This window comes from Nanorana parkeri, unplaced genomic scaffold (assembly GCF_000935625.1).
Source record: "Nanorana parkeri isolate BGI_ZX_2015 unplaced genomic scaffold, ASM93562v1 scaffold98, whole genome shotgun sequence".
Taxonomy (NCBI): Eukaryota; Metazoa; Chordata; class Amphibia; order Anura; family Dicroglossidae; genus Nanorana; species Nanorana parkeri.
The window spans coordinates 2,046,299-2,063,838 of NW_017306366.1; the positions used below are offsets into that span (position 1 = coordinate 2,046,299).

Here is a 17,540-nt window from a genome sequence, read left to right on the forward strand (position 1 = left end):
GTGGCTTAGCAGTTAGCACTTTTGCCTTGCAGCACTGGGGTCCCAGTACTGCAAATCCCGGTCAGGACACTATCTGCAAGGAGTTTGCATGTTCTCCCTGTGCCTGCGTGGGTTTCCTCTGGGTACTCCCGTTTCCTCCCACACTCCAAAAAAATGCTGGAAGGTTAATTGTCTCCTCTCTAAAATGGCCCTGAATGCATGTGAGATGGGGACCTTAGTTTGTAAGCTCCTTGAGGGCAGGGACTGATGTGAAGTATATAAGCACTGTGTAAATTGTCGGCGCTATATAATATACCTGTAATAAATAAATGTGTGTAATATACAGCTGAGTCGCCAGAATCGCTTTTATTGTAAAGCCAACAGTCTGTTTAAACGGGCGCGGTGCCAGTGATGTACTATGGACGTCACTGGTCACTAAGGGGTTAATATTAGCATTGTAAATGTAAAATACCAAATTGATCCATTTAATTTATCTGTCAAAGCTTACTGCATGCAGCTCAATTTTGTCAGTGTTCTCAGGCTTTCTGCTTACGCGCAGCAACGAGCTGCTTTCATGTACAGCCATGGTATACGTGTTCATTATTTCAGAGTATGTTTATAAGACAAATGCCCAATCCTTGACTTTCAGATGTATGATCTTTTCTATGTCTGTAACAGGTACTTCTTAAAAGTCAGTCCATCCACAGACAGCATGCACCCTTCAGGTTGTCAGAGGCCAAAGTCTGCAATTATCCCCCCCGCTTATTTGGTCACTCCATCCAGGTAATTAATGGTGTTGTCTTGTTTTTTTCCTGGTTATTCAAGTCTTCTGAACATTAAGAACGTTTCTGAGCATCTTGCATCTATTGTTTATCTTGCAAACTGTGTACCATTATTCGCAGCTGTATTCACCTAAGTCTAATGTTTTACTCTTGTAGCAAAGGAAAACTAGAGGACTCAAATACCAGAACTATAAATATACCGACTGGGAAGAGGAAGACAGATCCAAGTGAATCAAGCACTCCTAGTCTTCCTGTAGTGAGAAGTGTCAGTACATTCAGCACTTTGGATGAGAAGCCATCTTGCAATCTGAGCCATGTTTCCACAGGCAGTCTACCTACTAACTTTGAGACACCCACTGTAAGTAATATGGTACATACTCAGTATTTACTGCACACTGCTATCTCAGATCTCATCTCGGGGGTAGCGTGGTCATTAACAAAAAGGAAGCAGGGCAAACATCTGGAGATTGGCAGGCTCAATAGGTATTTTTTGGCAGCCACATTAGATAAAGCATACAATTGGGTTAAAAGTAGTATTAAACTCTAAAACTTTTTTCAATAATGAATCTAGATGAACCAAATAGAGCACAGTCTCCAGAAGCTGTACTTCTAGCATGGATAAGGCAGAAGCGGGTAGAGGGGAGGGACTTCATCTGCTGTGCCTGTGTATTTGTGGAGACACACTTAGCTTACTAGCACACACAAGGGTGGCTCCATAGGACCATGCAAGGGAAAGAAGCCACCCTAAAACAGGATATCCGGGCCAGTGCTCAGGGGACCAGCTGATTCTGCAGAAAGCAAAAACTTTTAAACATCCAGGAGCAGCATTCATTGAGAATGATAGAATCAGTATTTGAAATAGCTTCAAAAACCTTTTGACTTAATATAACTTTTAGTCATTTTTTTTAGGTTCACATACACTAATGATGTTTGGCATGCATTTAATGTGAGGTTTTCATCAGCTACTGATGAGTGTTCCAGCATAGTACAGTAACTTCTCCTAATTTATAGTACACAGCAGAAGGAATATTAAGATCAATGAATAAATGTTAAAGAATAAAATCTATGGTGTGTTTGGCACCATATTATACTAGATTCAGCCTCTGGATTTGTCTTCATTTCCACCTTCCGTTATTTTCTGTTATTGATCACAGGACTCATTAGAGCTTGACTGGAGGATGTCGCATCCTGAGCCAATTACTGTTCCTTACCTCAGCCCTCTTGTAGTGTGGAAAGAACTGGAAAGCTTACTAGAGAATGAGGGTGACCCATCCATTACAGTTCCAGGCTTTGTGGATCATCACCCTATAGTTTTCTGGAATTTGGTGTGGTTTTTCCGGAGACTGGACCTTCCCAGCAACCTGCCTGGTTTAATTCTGTCCTCTGAACATTGTAACAAGCATTCAAAGGTAGGTAAAAATCAGGATCCAAGTACTGCTGTCCAATCTACAGTGTGTTGGTGGGTGGCTTAGTTTACTAGTTTCGCAGGTCAAAATTTATTGCAGAGAAATCCTTTTTTTTTTTTTTTTCTATTGTTGCAAGCTGAGATTGCATTTACTATAGAAGGAAGCAGAAAATCAAATCGCGGTCTGATAAACTGGTTTAGTGAAGGTTTTATCGTGCTTTTAATTTTGAGCACCTTATGTAACCAGTCTTCATATCATTGATTATCAGGTTATCCTCAATTCTCAAAGCTGATGGGAATAAACCAGCTGTTACTGCTCAGACTGTCAAAATGTCTATTTCTCTGCCCTGGTTTTGACAGAGACAGCAAACTGCTGAGGACAAATAGCTGTATGCAGCCAAATCATCACAATGTTCTTGTTCAGCACAATGTGTCACATTTGTTGTGCACACGTAACCAGAGACATAAGATGATTGTCACTGAGTGACTTTTTTATGGTGTGAGTTCCAGCAGTAGAATAGTTGACCTTCTGGGTTTATTTTTGAATCCCTATTTTTTCATTAGAAATATGCATTAAGGATGTCTGCAAGATCCCCACCATGACAATACCATGCACCAACAAGTACAATTTGTAAAAAAAAAAAACAGGTGGTCAATTTGGGCATCATATTCAACCATCGTCTCATACATGTGGCTAACCTGAACGAGTACTTCAGATCATGTGACAGTCTCATTTTATGTGGTGGCAGCCACAGTTGGCGATACAAAACACATGCCTGTTTCTATCCAACTCTCCTAGAGAATGGCGGCTGTGGTATATATTTCAGTAGTAGCAGGGAATGCTAAAGTTCTGAGGTGGTGACAGAGACAGTAATGTATGGTTTCGAACAATTACCCAGTGCACATTCACATCAGTCTCCGTCCTCAAGGAGCTTACAATCTAACGTTCCTATCTCACATACATACATACATACAGGGCAAATTTAGAGAGGAGCCAATTAACCTACAAAGGTATACTAAGAGTGTGGGGGGAAACCGGAGTACCATAAGGAAATCCACGCCAGCACAAAGAGAACATGCAAACTCGTTGCAGGTAGTGTCCTGACCAGGATTTGAACCAGGGACCCCCAGTGCTGCAAGGCAGAAGTGCCACTTTTACTGTTATGTTATACAGGAATGCTTAAAGCTGAACTCCAGACAAACTACTTAATACACAGGTAAATATGGCTATTATTTCCTGGCAAAAGGATTTGTATTTCTACCTTTGTGGTCCCGAGACTTGTACAGCTCTGCCACACAGCAAAGTCCTACCAGGCAGGGGAGGGGACTTGATCATTCTCTGGTTCAGTTTCATTTTCACTTACAGGTCTTCTCCCCATGCCCACCCTGCCACTGGATAGTAAAAGGAGAATCAGCAGACTGATGAATGTATCTCTCTGCTCTCCCTATCAGCATACCTCTTGCACTGCAATACCCGTTTGGCTTCTTGTGCTGCTTCTCCTTCTCCTATCTAAAATTTGCTATACAGGGTTTCCAAGAGACAGATACAAATTCAGAGTAAGGTACTCACACTTGCATTTAAAAATACATTTAAGAGTGTATTAATGATTACATCGCTGCATTACTATGTGTCTTTTTTTATCTGCTTGGGGTACAGCTTAAAGTGATTTTGAAGCCTCCTTTTTTTTCTCAAATATTTCCTACAAGGAGACGCACCTTTGCTGGAGGCAGTTGCCATTTTTCTTTAAAAGTTTTTAATTCCTTGTTTTTTAGTGGGTCCCCACAGCAATCTTCCCCCCGCCCCCTGTAGGGGTGCCACCATCATTCTAATGGAGGCACCCGTGCGCGCAGTGGCTGTGTGTCCATGGACACACACAGCCTTGTGGCAGGCCACACCCTTTCTCTCTATGATTGATGGCAGAAGGAGCCTATGGCTCCTCTGCCATCAGTATCCTCCCCCCGCAACCAGGAAGTTCGGGGAACAGAGGATCGTTTCTGGACTGGCGGCGGCGGGGACGAGCGTAGCTGACAGGTAAGTGTGTGGAGACTGGGGGAGAAAAAAGGTGCTGGGCCATTTTTACCTTAATGCAGAGAATGCATTAAGGTAAAAAACGCCCAGACCATAATACTGCTTTAAATACCTTACACTAATCATGGAGAGGTATTTGCCTTTGAATATTCTATGTTTTCATTGTTGGCAGATCCCTCGGAGCTCAATATCTGAGGACAGCAAGCATGTCCTTATTCAAGTCTTGTGGGACAACCTGAAACTTCACCAGGACATACGGCAGCCACTTTACATTCTGTGGAATACTTTAAGTAAGCTCTCTGCTACTTGACTTCTACTGATAGTGAGATTCTGTCTGAATTCAAGGTTTGATGACTGTTAATCTTATTTCCTACAGGTCAAAACTGCACTGTAGTTTATGAGAGTGAGTTCCCAGTGTTTGATTGGCTATATGGTGATCTGTGTCTGTCTTTGCATGACTACTTTTGTCCTGGAGAAGTAATGTGGTATTACCTGTTCTGCTGATACGAGCACATATACCCCGAACACTCAGTGCTTCTCGCTAGGCCTCGTATATGAAGGTGGCTGAAATAATAACAATTTGTGCTGCCCATAGAAATCCATTTTAGCATTTGTTGAAAGTGAGAATCTGGTTGCTAAAGGCAGAATAGTTCTTTATTCACACACTTTCATATGCGAGGCCCATGACACATTACATCTAGTTTCACTGCTGGGTTTGTAAATGGTAAGCATTGCCCTGAATATCTCCAGTGACACTCTATTCCAATGGAGAAAGCAACCACACCGTTTTTTTCCCTGAATACCTAAAACCTTGATGGGAAAAAAAGTGGTTCCTAAATCTTACACATTGCACAATCCTCTTATTGGTTCAGACGCTCTTCAACCTTTCCTGTGACTGGAGCTTACTCTTTATAGCGTTCCCTAATACAGAGAGGTTGGAATTCTTGACCCTTAACGTGACCGGGTATGCAAACCAGGAAAAGAAAAAAAAACACGTCTCGGCAGTGCAGATTTGTTTGTAAGTGTGTAAGCTGTACTGTCAGTCATGTTTTTGTAATAGGACTGCTGTTCTGTAAGTGGCAAAGCCTTTGCTGCATGCATGTGTGTAGTGCTGTACCTGTTATAAATTGCTGTATTCCAGGCTCCGATCTTCAAGTTTTCTGGATTTCCGTACATGAGTCCTGTGGGTCAGTCAATGGTTGATCAAGGAATACTCATGTGCTGTTGAAAACCTGCATTGAGATCCAGATGTGGGAGTTGTGTATTTATTGTGCTGTTTGCAATGTGTTTTTTGTTTTTTATATACAAACTTTTAGTCTGTGGACAAAAACATCCATTACTTATAGTGGTTTGAGGAAACATATTGTACAGGTTGTGATGGTTTTGAAGGTCTTGTGAATTTTTTTGCTGTTGAGCTATCAAAGCAAATGAGTTGACTGCAGCAAGTGTGTGATTGTAGGGAACAGCTGCCCATCAGACACACAGCATTCTTCACTCTCACCAGGTCAGTAACTGAGCTTATGAATTGCAGAAACAACTATTGGAGAGAGAGATTCATTTGTGCAAAATCTGAAATGAGGTTTATGAAATATACCCGTGCTCTGTAACTCAGTAGAGGATGAGGAAGTATAATTAAAGTGACACTAAACTCAGGAGTGAAATCTTAATAGTTAATATTATCAATAATGTACACCTTCTGGAGGGGGGATACTTTTGTTACCCATGGTCCCTGTGTGTGTTGTAAAGTAATCACTGCTCCAAGCTCACTCCCGGGATGGACTACAATCTCATGTTTAGTTAACTAATTTGTATTGAGATTGTAGTCCATCACAGGAGCGAGCTTGGAGCGGTGACTACTTTACAACAAACACGGGGACCAAAAGTAGCCACCCTCCAGAAGGAAGGACAGTGTCAGCACCAATTCAGAGATGATTTGAGGATCTACAGCCGAGTGATACACAAATAAGATATATTATTGTTCATAGTTCAGGTACATGAATGTATTTTTAAGAGTTTAGTGTCACTTTTAATTATCATAATTACTTGAGTCTCCCTCTAATTCACCACTCAGGGAATACACATGAAATAAATTCTATGTTGACAGTCTGTAAACAAATTTACCTTCCAGTATCCCCCTCTCTTCACCCAACATCTATTATATTAGACAAGTCATCCTATGAACCATAACTGGGAGCTTCGGAGCAATCAATTCTGCTTTATAATGGTCTATGTCCAATGCAACGTGATATTGTTACACAAGTGTTCTGAAAGCCTTCACATCGAGCATTAGACTTGTTCTGTAAGACTTATTACTAGACAAATCTTTGATCCTCTGACCAGAAAATGAATTGCCTAAATCCCACTGTGGGTATGTTAATATGTCATGGTTTTGTTTTACCTGCTGGTAAAACAACCTGTTTCGATCAATTTAGCAGGACTTCAAGCATAACAAAACCCGAGAATATACATGTAATATAGTGCAGCTTATCAGTCTTGTAATGTGGTGGCTGCATTACTTTTCTTTTTTAGATTAAGGACATTTCAGCAAGTACATAAAATACTCACTGATCTTTTTAAAAAATACAGTGTCCTCGTCACTTCCTGTGAACTGAAAGCATAAAACAATGGTATCTTTCTTATGCACTACTAGTTGACTGCAGCAAGTGTGTGATTGTAGGGAACAGCTGCCCATCAGACACACAGCATTCTTCACTCTCACCAGGTCAGTAACTGAGCTTATGAATTGCAGAAACAACTATTGGAGAGAGAGATTCATTTGTGCAAAATCTGAAATGAGGTTTATGAAATATACCCGTGCTCTGTAACTCAGTAGAGGATGAGGAAGTATAATTAAAGTGACACTAAACTCAGGAGTGAAATCTTAATAGTTAATATTATCAATAATGTACACCTTCTGGAGGGGGGATACTTTTGTTACCCATGGTCCCTGTGTGTGTTGTAAAGTAATCACTGCTCCAAGCTCACTCCCGGGATGGACTACAATCTCATGTTTAGTTAACTAATTTGTATTGAGATTGTAGTCCATCACAGGAGCGAGCTTGGAGCGGTGACTACTTTACAACAAACACGGGGACCAAAAGTAGCCACCCTCCAGAAGGAAGGACAGTGTCAGCACCAATTCAGAGATGATTTGAGGATCTACAGCCGAGTGATACACAAATAAGATATATTATTGTTCATAGTTCAGGTACATGAATGTATTTTTAAGAGTTTAGTGTCACTTTTAATTATCATAATTACTTGAGTCTCCCTCTAATTCACCACTCAGGGAATACACATGAAATAAATTCTATGTTGACAGTCTGTAAACAAATTTACCTTCCAGTATCCCCCTCTCTTCACCCAACATCTATTATATTAGACAAGTCATCCTATGAACCATAACTGGGAGCTTCGGAGCAATCAATTCTGCTTTATAATGGTCTATGTCCAATGCAACGTGATATTGTTACACAAGTGTTCTGAAAGCCTTCACATCGAGCATTAGACTTGTTCTGTAAGACTTATTACTAGACAAATCTTTGATCCTCTGACCAGAAAATGAATTGCCTAAATCCCACTGTGGGTATGTTAATATGTCATGGTTTTGTTTTACCTGCTGGTAAAACAACCTGTTTCGATCAATTTAGCAGGACTTCAAGCATAACAAAACCCGAGAATATACATGTAATATAGTGCAGCTTATCAGTCTTGTAATGTGGTGGCTGCATTACTTTTCTTTTTTAGATTAAGGACATTTCAGCAAGTACATAAAATACTCACTGATCTTTTTAAAAAATACAGTGTCCTCGTCACTTCCTGTGAACTGAAAGCATAAAACAATGGTATCTTTCTTATGCACTACTAATTACATCCCATCCTATTTAATTGAAATAAACAAAGGTAGACATGTTTGAAATCCAGCCAGAGTGGCAGTCATGGCCTCCTCCATAGGTACAGTAGAGGAGTGAGTGTAGCCACCCAAGGACAGGACGTGTGTTATTCACAGGACTACCAGGTGAAAAATAAAGAAAGAAAAATATTGCAGCCACCACATCTAAGGATTGGTAAGCTGCACTATAATATATTGTTTTTGGGTTTTGTTGCACCTTGAAGCCTATGTTTGCATATTGTTTGTTTTCATATTGTCTGTGACCTGCACAGTAATAGGATGTTGTGTCTGTTTGCAGCCCAGGAACATCCTCTGGCTCTTGCACAGCAGAAGGAGGATGAAAATGTTGATCAGGAGTTTCTACAAGGCCTAGTGAAGAGCATCAGGAACAACAATGTTTATGGGCCTATGAACCAAATTCTTGAGTCCCTGCAGCACAGTCACAAAGCAACACGGCAAAGGTACTGGAATGACTAGGCGTTACAATACTCAGATTATGTTGTGGAGCCGAGGGGACAGCATCTACTTGTTTTATAATGCAGATTCTGTGGTGTGGCAGCAAGTACTATTTATAGAGGTGACTGAAAAAAGAACAACAAGCCTATATCTAGGGCTGCAACAACTAATCGATAATGAGAGTAGTTGGCAACGATTCTCATTGTAGAGAACATTTTTTTTTAATGCAACCAATCGATTAATTGAAAAAATCGGGCAACTAATCGATTATGAAAATAATTGTTAGCTGCAGCCCAACCTATATCGGCTAACTAGCTTGCATTCATTTGACTGCTTAAATTATGTTACTTAAAGGAGAATTAGGAGGCGAGTGATTTTAACTCAGCCTCATAATCTGAGCCGACCTGTGACAATGAAACTGTCACATGTCTGCTCAATAGATCGGGAAGTGAGCGAACACATAGCGTCGCCCGCTCACTTCTCCATCTATCCCTACAGAGAGCCGTAACTGTCACTCACGGCTCCCTGCAGGGATTCCCCCCCTCCCCTGTCCAATCCCCCAGCGCTGACGGACGGGGGAGGGGGGCGGATACAGCTGGCTCTGCCTCTAGATAGGCAGAGCCAGCTGTCACTCATGCAGCTGGGTGGATCTAGACAGAATTGTCGGGATCCGCTGCGGCATCTCAGACAGCTTGCGGTATACTGAGCTTTGGGTCATGGGAGAACGCTAGTTTGTGTTCTCCCGTGACCATTAGGAGAACTATGGGGAAAAGCCCTGACCCCATAGTTCTCCTTTTTAAAATGAGATCTTTCAGTTATTGATAAGAAAACAGAAAATGCTTCCTACCTGTGACTCAATTTTAATTTGAGAGTCACTGCTCAGAAGATAAAATAATTTTGCGTGAGGTTTTGGTTCTTTTACAGAAAATTAAGTCTGTCTAATAAAACGTCCTATTTCTATGGCTTGTAAATAACAAATTAGCATAAAAGTTAAACTCATTGCGGAACACGTGAATTGTGTAATTCTTAGATTTTGGGTTACACCGCTGCCTACAGGAGGGTGGAAAACTGTCAAAGTAGGTTAAGCCAGCTCCTGTATAGCCCTGCCCCTGACTGTCATGCCTTAGTTTTGTTGCTAGTGTCCTAGGAGGTCTTTGAACTCTTGATGGTTTACCTCCACACAGTTTGGATGCTTAGCCTTCCCTTTTGCAGCTTCCACTCCAGATCCTTTGAATCAGGCACATTGTTTAGCTGCCAGTCCTGGTATTACTGCACCCCATTGTGTATTTCCCAGGTTTGTTTGGGATCCCTGCATCCTGGGATCTCGTATTCCTTGTCTGGTAGCACCCCACCCTAATGGCCCTAATGGGAATGTTATCCCATTAGATTTCTCAATCTTGCACTCCTATTCATGGGGGAGTCCTTTTCCATCGCAGTTCGCAATTTCATCGCAGTTCGCAACTCCTATTCATGGGGGAGTCCTTTTCCATCGCAATTTAAAGTGGCCATACACTTTACAACCATCGCAAGACCTTTGTCTTGCGATGGTTGTAAAGTAATTAAAAAAACGTACGATCTGCCCATCTTGGACAGACAGATCGTACTTACGATCATCGCAAGCCCGCCCCGCTGAGGTGTTGTTGATAACTATACAGGTGTTGTTGATAACCTCAACCTCTCCTTTAAAAGGATTCAGGGTTGCTACCCTTCTATTTTTTCCCAAGCTTAAGGGTTTCTTTGCTCTTTCCATTTGGATTATCTGCTGAGATGGCTCTCACATCCATGCATGTCTCTTAAAGTGATTACTTGTCTATCACGTAAGGACCTCCCTCTCCCTGTAGTGAAGGGTTTAGGAGGTTCTACTTGAGCTTCTGGCTGTTGACTGGTTGGTCTTCTTTTGTGGACATACCCTGTCTTTCCAAGCTTCCTTTCCCAAAATTCAAAGGTGAGGTATGTTAGGCTTAAGCCTTTACGCTGGTAAACATCTTCTTGTTGACCACCTTAGCTTTTGGTCCAAGTTTTTTTTTTTTCTCCTGTTCAGGTAGCTTTTTCCTTCCACCTGTTTTTCTTTCCTGTGGTTAATTGGTTGTCCCCTACATTGTTAATTAAGGCCTATCATTTTTCAGATAGCAGTTTTCCCTTTCTAGGTATTACCTGTCCTAGTCTTGAGCATTAGGTTGATGCTCATCCTTGACAATTCCCTATTGGTTGACCCTGCTTTGTCTAAACTTAGTTTGGGTGTTGTTCCCTAGATATACTCTTTCTTTTTGGATTTTCATATCTGTTGGATCTCTCAGTTACCATTGGCCACCCCTCAGTTAGACTGCCTTTGGACTTCTCAAATTTCTAAGAATTACTTCCTGTGCCACTCAGTGGACGATAAAGGGAGTAAGATTTTGGTTACTACAGTAAAATCCTTTTCTTGAAGTCCATTGAGGGACAGAGGTTTCATCCCCCTATGTTTTGGCCTTACATACTGCTTGTCCACAAAACCGAGGCATGAGGGTTGAAGTAGGATTCTACAAGGGTTAGATTTGTTTACCAGGGTCCCAACCTCCTCTAGGCAACAATATAACCCAAATGTCTAAGAATTACTTTCAATGGCCCTTAATCAGCTTCAAGAGACAGATTTTGTTAAAGGAGAACTATGAGGCGAGTGCTTTTCACTCACCTCATAGTTTTAGCCGACCTGTGACAAAAATATGTTTATTTTTGTCAATAGAGTCACTGGAGAGAGAAGCACTTGAGGCACATTTCCCATGCATGCCATGTGAGGTGGAAAACGCTGGCCCAGTGTTGTAATAACATTGGACTTCTCGGAAGTGTATGATTGTATTTTGCCGATATAACAATCTTTCTCTTTGCTTTGTAGGAGTCTGTACAGAGAGATTCTCTTCTTGTCTCTTGTTGCCCTGGGAAAAGATAACATTGACATAGGTGAGGTTTGTGTGTGTGTTTTACCTAATCACTGCTTCTGCAAGTATCTTGTGCTGTTCACAATACAATTTAAAGGGGTGTACTTGATTGAAGGTGAAGATATCAGTGATAAATGGCTTATGAAAGTGCAATTACTATGTTAATAGAATGGACAAAAAAAAAAAACAATCTGACCCAAAAACTCCGAACTCTTAAGAACTCTCAACTCAAGGGTAGGATATTGTTTTAAAATCTGAAAGTGCTGAAATCGCCATATATAACCATCTAATGTTTTATATCCCTTGTCATGGGAGAGAAACTGGTTTGTATACCTGGTACCAGACACCATTCTCTTACACCATGCTGATGAACTATGGATCTGCAAAATACCAAGCAGGTGGAAAGCCGGCACATACAGGAGTTGCACATTCCTGGTACCGTAGTAGTTTTATTTAAAGTACAACTCCGGGCAAATCAAATCCTACCACTGCAGTGCAAGGTTAAGTGCTCGTTTTGTCTAGGGAGCTAAAATAACAAAGTTATACTCACCCGAACTGCAATCGGGGCTTGCTCTTACACCGCTCCCTCCAGCGTGTCTACCCCTCTGTTCCAGCAATGAAATATTTCTCAGCATCTTCACAATCTGTACACTGTATAGAACGTGATAACTTACGGGACCGTAGACCGCTGGAGCAGAGGGCCAGCAAGGCTCCAGAGTGTGGTCTAAGAGCAAGCCAGGATCGTGGTTCGGGTGAGTATAACTTTTATTTTAGATCCCTAGACAAAACGAGCACTTAACCTTTGCAGTGCGGGGGGGGGGGGGCGGGGGTAGCCCCACTGTAAGGGTTAAGATTTTATTTGTGTGAAGCTCTGCTTTAACTTTTCTATAGAATGACTTATAGATGAAATTGCATTGTAGTTATGCTATATGGCAGTCGAGTGTTTAGTGGGGTTCTACATAAAAATAGTTTTACTATGAATATCTGTATTTTTGTCTGTGCATGTGTTTATACATATATCTCATCTATCAATGTTACATGTGCTTCTTGGCTGCTTTCTTCCAGATGTATTTGACCGGGAATACAAAGCCGCTTATGACCGGCTGAGCCCTGAGCAGGTGAAGTGCAGTCAGATCTGTGATCGTCCCCCCAGCACAGGCGTCACAGAATGCAGGAGAACCTTCGGGCAGCCATTCCTCTGAGCGTGTTCTGGTCCTCCCATCATTTCATGGCTACAAGTGGCAGATCTCGACACCTGTGTGTCCGATGAGATCAAGCATTGTGAACGAGCAATATGGAAGATTTTCACTCTTAGCATAAGCCCTGCGTGAGAATCAGGTTATGAAAGAAAGGCAGGGTAGCCTGGCCTTTTCTGTGCTTGAAGTTCAGGTCCTTTAAAAAAGGAGGAAGACGAGAGATCGACATCATTCCGAGTGTTGTAGTTTACACAGAATATTTATATTTAATGTTATCAAGAATCTTGGTGTAAAATAGGTTACATGCCTAGTAAGTCATGGTTTCATTTTATTTTCTGGAAGGGTACTGAGTGAAGAACATGTTTTATGAGCGGTATGTTACTGGGCCCCATTTGTGGGCTCCCTTTAAATCTTTCATCTCTTAATTTATTTTGCCTCCTCGGCACTTTCTTAGGATGGAGAAAAAAAAACATTCCAGCCTGTTTTTAGTTAAGCTGGCAACAACCTTCATCCAGAAGCTGGCAGTGGATCGCGGGATTTGTGGTTCAGCAGCAGCTTCAGGTTGCCTCTATTTAATCATTCACCACTTGATCTTTTTATTTCTATCTCCGTTCTGTCAGCAATAAATACACTAATTCCATGACGGCGCAAGGCTGCAGGTTTGAATGATGCAGAAGCTTTAGCTGTGATAGAGGAAACCCCTCTGGAGCTATTGAGGCTAGAACGACATAGATGCATCAGCCTCCATTTTGCTTCCTTGCCCCCCACATTTTAGTTTTTGGGATATGTCCCAAACCTATGCGATACCAGAAAGCAAAGTCCTTTTTATTCTTCCATGTACAAATTAGGCAATTTGTATAATGTAAAAAAAACATGAAATGTAATGTACTATGGGCCTGAAATCATGATGCTGGTCATGGTCAAACATGAATTTGATGCTGGTCATGAATGCAGAGCCAACTAAAGTCATGTAACCACTAACTGGAAAAGCAGGCATATATACTGTGATATAGACACAGCATCGTTCCGGGTACGAGTACATTTCACGGGGAGTACTGTTACTTTATCCAAAACATTTTTTTGACTATGGCTAAACTGGCTGTGTTCAATGATGAACAGTTATGACCAGATGACCCGACTGTTTTCATTATAGATCATAATCCCAGAACCCTCAGGTGGCTTGCTGTTTACATAATTATTATTATTATTATTGCTGATAAGAAATATGATGTATTTAATCCTAGTGCACTTAAATCAATGCTATTACATTCCCAGTAATAATGCTACAGGTTATATTAGGTCTTTGCTTTGCACTATAAATACTGTACTGTAATAGCGGTTATATAGTTGGAAAACACAGGTCGTCCGTGCAATAAAGTCCCATTGTGCTGTGTTAGGGGTTGACACAATTATTGGACATTATATTTTACTTGTATACTGTAACCAATCTGATCATACAGGCATTCTCCCCACACTGGACTAAGCCCAACAACGGCTTTCCTCCAGACAGGGTTCCCACTTCATTTCCTTATTATCTCAAGCCAGATGGTACTATCCAGTTGTGTATATTCTGTAGATTTGTAATATTTCCACAAAAAATAATAATTTACTGAGAAAAGATGGATTTTATGATAGAATTCCCTTTTATTTTTATGGTCAGAGGCTAGTTTACATTGGTCCGACATTTCTATTTTAAGAATCAAAAGCTTATGACATAGTGGAAGACGGTGCAGACAATTTACAAAGACTGGAAGGAAGAAAATTGGAGTAAAAGTGCAGCAGTTACACAGAGTTTTATCTTTTAAAGTACACATGAAATCTCACTGATAACTGTTCCGCTTTGCTCCAGTTTTCTTTGCACGCATCTCTTTCCAATGCCCCATTTTAGACCGACGGTGAGCAGATGATCAGCTTGTTGCTGAATTGCATCATGGGAGATGTGGTTCATTTGCAGTGCTGTGGTTGCCCATCCCCAGCTTGTACTGTACATTGACATGCAGATGCTATATAAAGCAGAAGTGAACCATTGAAGTCTGCTGTGTATAGCTGCGGTCATAGAATCTACAAATCCCTTTTGGTTTACAATTGCTTAGGCACTGCCAGGAACCGGTTGTGTGTACTGCAAGAAACAGTAATTATGAAGTTGGTTTACTGGTGATGTGTATGATCTGTTCATGGTTGTTACCATGTGACCTTTCGTTATGTTGCTTTTATTTTATTAAACGTCTTTTGAAATCGGACTGTTTTCTGTTCATTTCTAATTGCTTGTGCAGTAATATTGCTTTTAACGTGCGGGCTTCCAAGTGTGATGACAGGTAAGTGTGCATATGATCTCTCAAGTATAAGGAGTCATTAAAAGAAACCTTTCCTGGGAGAAACATTGCTGATTTCTCATTCTCAAATGCTAGATGCCTGGCTTCCATGCTGCCCTGCTGGCTTCATTACTTTCACTCACAGACTTGAAAGCAAGCTGATAAGGACATCTGACATTTTGTCTGACTTTCCTGATCTGTGTACTTGTTCCAGGTCAGTGACTGAGAGTATACTGAAGTATGTAGGTTAGCATTGTACCAGAAAACTAGCATTTTTAAAGAGAGGCCTGCAGTGGCACACCCCCATGTTTTTGTCATAAATGGTTAACTTTAAAGAAAACCTTTCCTGAGAAACTCATTAGAGCTGTCGTTACTATCCCCGTAATACACTGACAATGTGGGTTCTGTAAGGTTTGTCAAAGATCTGGAACAAGGATGCAGGTAAGGCAGACACCCTTATTTGTATGCTTGTTCCTGGTAAGGGACACAAAGTATTGAAGCAATAGGGGTAAATGTGACAGCCAGGCAACCAGCAGTTGCGGAATGAGAAGTTGCAATGGCAGCCTCAATGCCTTTTCAGAAAAGTACAAAGTTAATATTTATACCCTGATACAGTAAGTCTTATTAGGCCCCTTTCACACGGGCTGATCAGGAGAGGATCTGTGTAAGGATCCTCTTTTGATTACAGCAGTACGGAGTGGTTTTCACCATTGTGATATCCGTGTCCGTACAGTTTTTTTCCTGCATCTTGCAATGGAGGAAAAAAACTGAAATTACCGGACCCCATGTCAGTCTATGGGCAATCAGATGCCACTCATTAAGCAATTCTGTTTCATTTAAAAAAAGGGGTGTACTTGGTCAGCAACAATGTTTAGGGTAGACTCAGGGAGGAGCTACGGCTCCCTCCCACCGCTCTCTTGGCGTACCTTCAATTGTCACATGCAGTTCGCGCCCAATTCGGGTCGAATACGTTTGTCCCAATCCAGTCTCCTCTGGAAGAGATGCTACGTAGAGACACCTCCATTAAACTGGTATCGACATATTATGCGGAACTTATGGCAACCAGGTCGTCCAGGTTTGAAAAACGCAAAGCAAAATGGCAGACCCTTCTCCCAGACCTGGATGGGGATGATTGGAGTGATTTTGAGGACACATACATGTCTTCCGTAATCGCTTCTAAAGATAGAATCTTACAAGTGAAGTTTTTTTATCAGGTCTATTATACTCCATCCCTTCTACATACACTAGGTCTTCGCCCCACCCCGCAGTGCTTTAAGCGCTGCGGTCAAAGGGCAGATTTTTTCCACTCCTTTTGGTCCTGCCCACATATCCGTTCATACTGGTCAGAGATTACCGGTTTTATGGAGACTGGCTTGGGGTTCCCCAATATATGCAATCCCACTTTCTGTTTATTGGGTCTTTTCGGTGAACTGATGTTGGATGCTAGGGCCCAGACCCTCATCCGGATACTTTTGTTCTACGCTAAGAAGGCTATCCTTTTGGTATGGGCAGGGCCCGCGCCCCCCTCCCTGGGTTGCTGGAAAAAAACTGGTCAATCAGTCACTGCCGCTGTATAAGCTGACCTATGCACAGAGGGGTAGCCTGGCCCGGTTTGAACGTATTTGGGGCCCTTGGCTCTCCTCTATTACTACAACATCGGATCCTGCATAAAGGTACTACGTGTCCTAGTATAAGAGCGGGAGGTCCAGGTTCATCTAAAGGCGCTCCATAATCATTGTATAATGAGGTGATGCCATGCATTTAATATGCCTGTACTGAGACCGTAAAGTCTTTGTGTAATGAGACTGTGCACTAATTAGGCTACTGGATTTTTTTTTTGATTTTTTTGGGGGTTTGTTTTTGTTTTGTTTGTTGTTGTTGGTTTTGATGTTCTTGTCACTGGGTATGTTGCCCGGGTTTTTCCCTTTGTGCGGGAAATGTTGTAACCTCATCATTAAAAAAAAAATAATAATAAAAAGTATCTTTAAAAAAAAAATGTTTAAGGTAGGTGGTACATGTCAAGGTAACATCCTCATAAATTCCAGGACCCAAGGTTTCCCAGCAGAACATTGCCCAAAGCCACACACTGCCTCCACTGGCTTGCCTTCTGCTTGGTGCCATCCCTTCCCCATGTAAGCGACACGCACGCACCTAGCCACACATATGATGTAAAAAAAGAACATGATCCAGTTCTGATGCTCATCGTAGGCACTTTTGGCAGTGAATCACAAAACAACCATCCCCATTGTTACCTAATATGATTTCCTTTATCATTGGTGTAGCCTTCTAGAGGTATAGTGTGCTAAATAGTCATAACCAAACATTTTGGCTCCCTGCTCTAATTACATATGGTGATATTTTTAGGTTTTTTAATTGACTATGTATCATGTGTTAAAAAGATTATGTCCCCACTATTATTCTTCATGACAATTTTATAAACACACGTATAAACCAGAGATCTGCAGGCCAAGGGGCCTGTTTTTATCTTTGGCCATTGCCAGAAAGCTGTACAAATCTAGCACATGTGTCAGACTGCATACAAACGTGTCAGTAAATCCTTCTACAGCCTCCAAA

The 17,540-nt window shown here is 41.5% G+C and overlaps 1 protein-coding gene across 1 annotated transcript in view; it reads left to right on the top strand.

The window, feature by feature from the left end:
• Positions 1-12,854, top strand: part of DENND4A (DENN domain containing 4A) — a 97,840-nt gene extending 84,986 nt beyond the window's left edge. Inside the window, exons 27-34 of the mRNA XM_018552844.1 lie at positions 658-762; positions 918-1,119; positions 1,916-2,170; positions 4,368-4,485; positions 4,572-4,598; positions 8,386-8,548; positions 11,416-11,480; positions 12,524-12,854. Coding sequence (XP_018408346.1) covers positions 658-762; positions 918-1,119; positions 1,916-2,170; positions 4,368-4,485; positions 4,572-4,598; positions 8,386-8,548; positions 11,416-11,480; positions 12,524-12,660 — 1,072 coding nt within the window. The 3' untranslated portion in view covers positions 12,661-12,854. The remainder of the gene's footprint in view (positions 1-657; positions 763-917; positions 1,120-1,915; positions 2,171-4,367; positions 4,486-4,571; positions 4,599-8,385; positions 8,549-11,415; positions 11,481-12,523) is intronic.
• Positions 12,855-17,540: the final 4,686 nt, after the last annotated feature.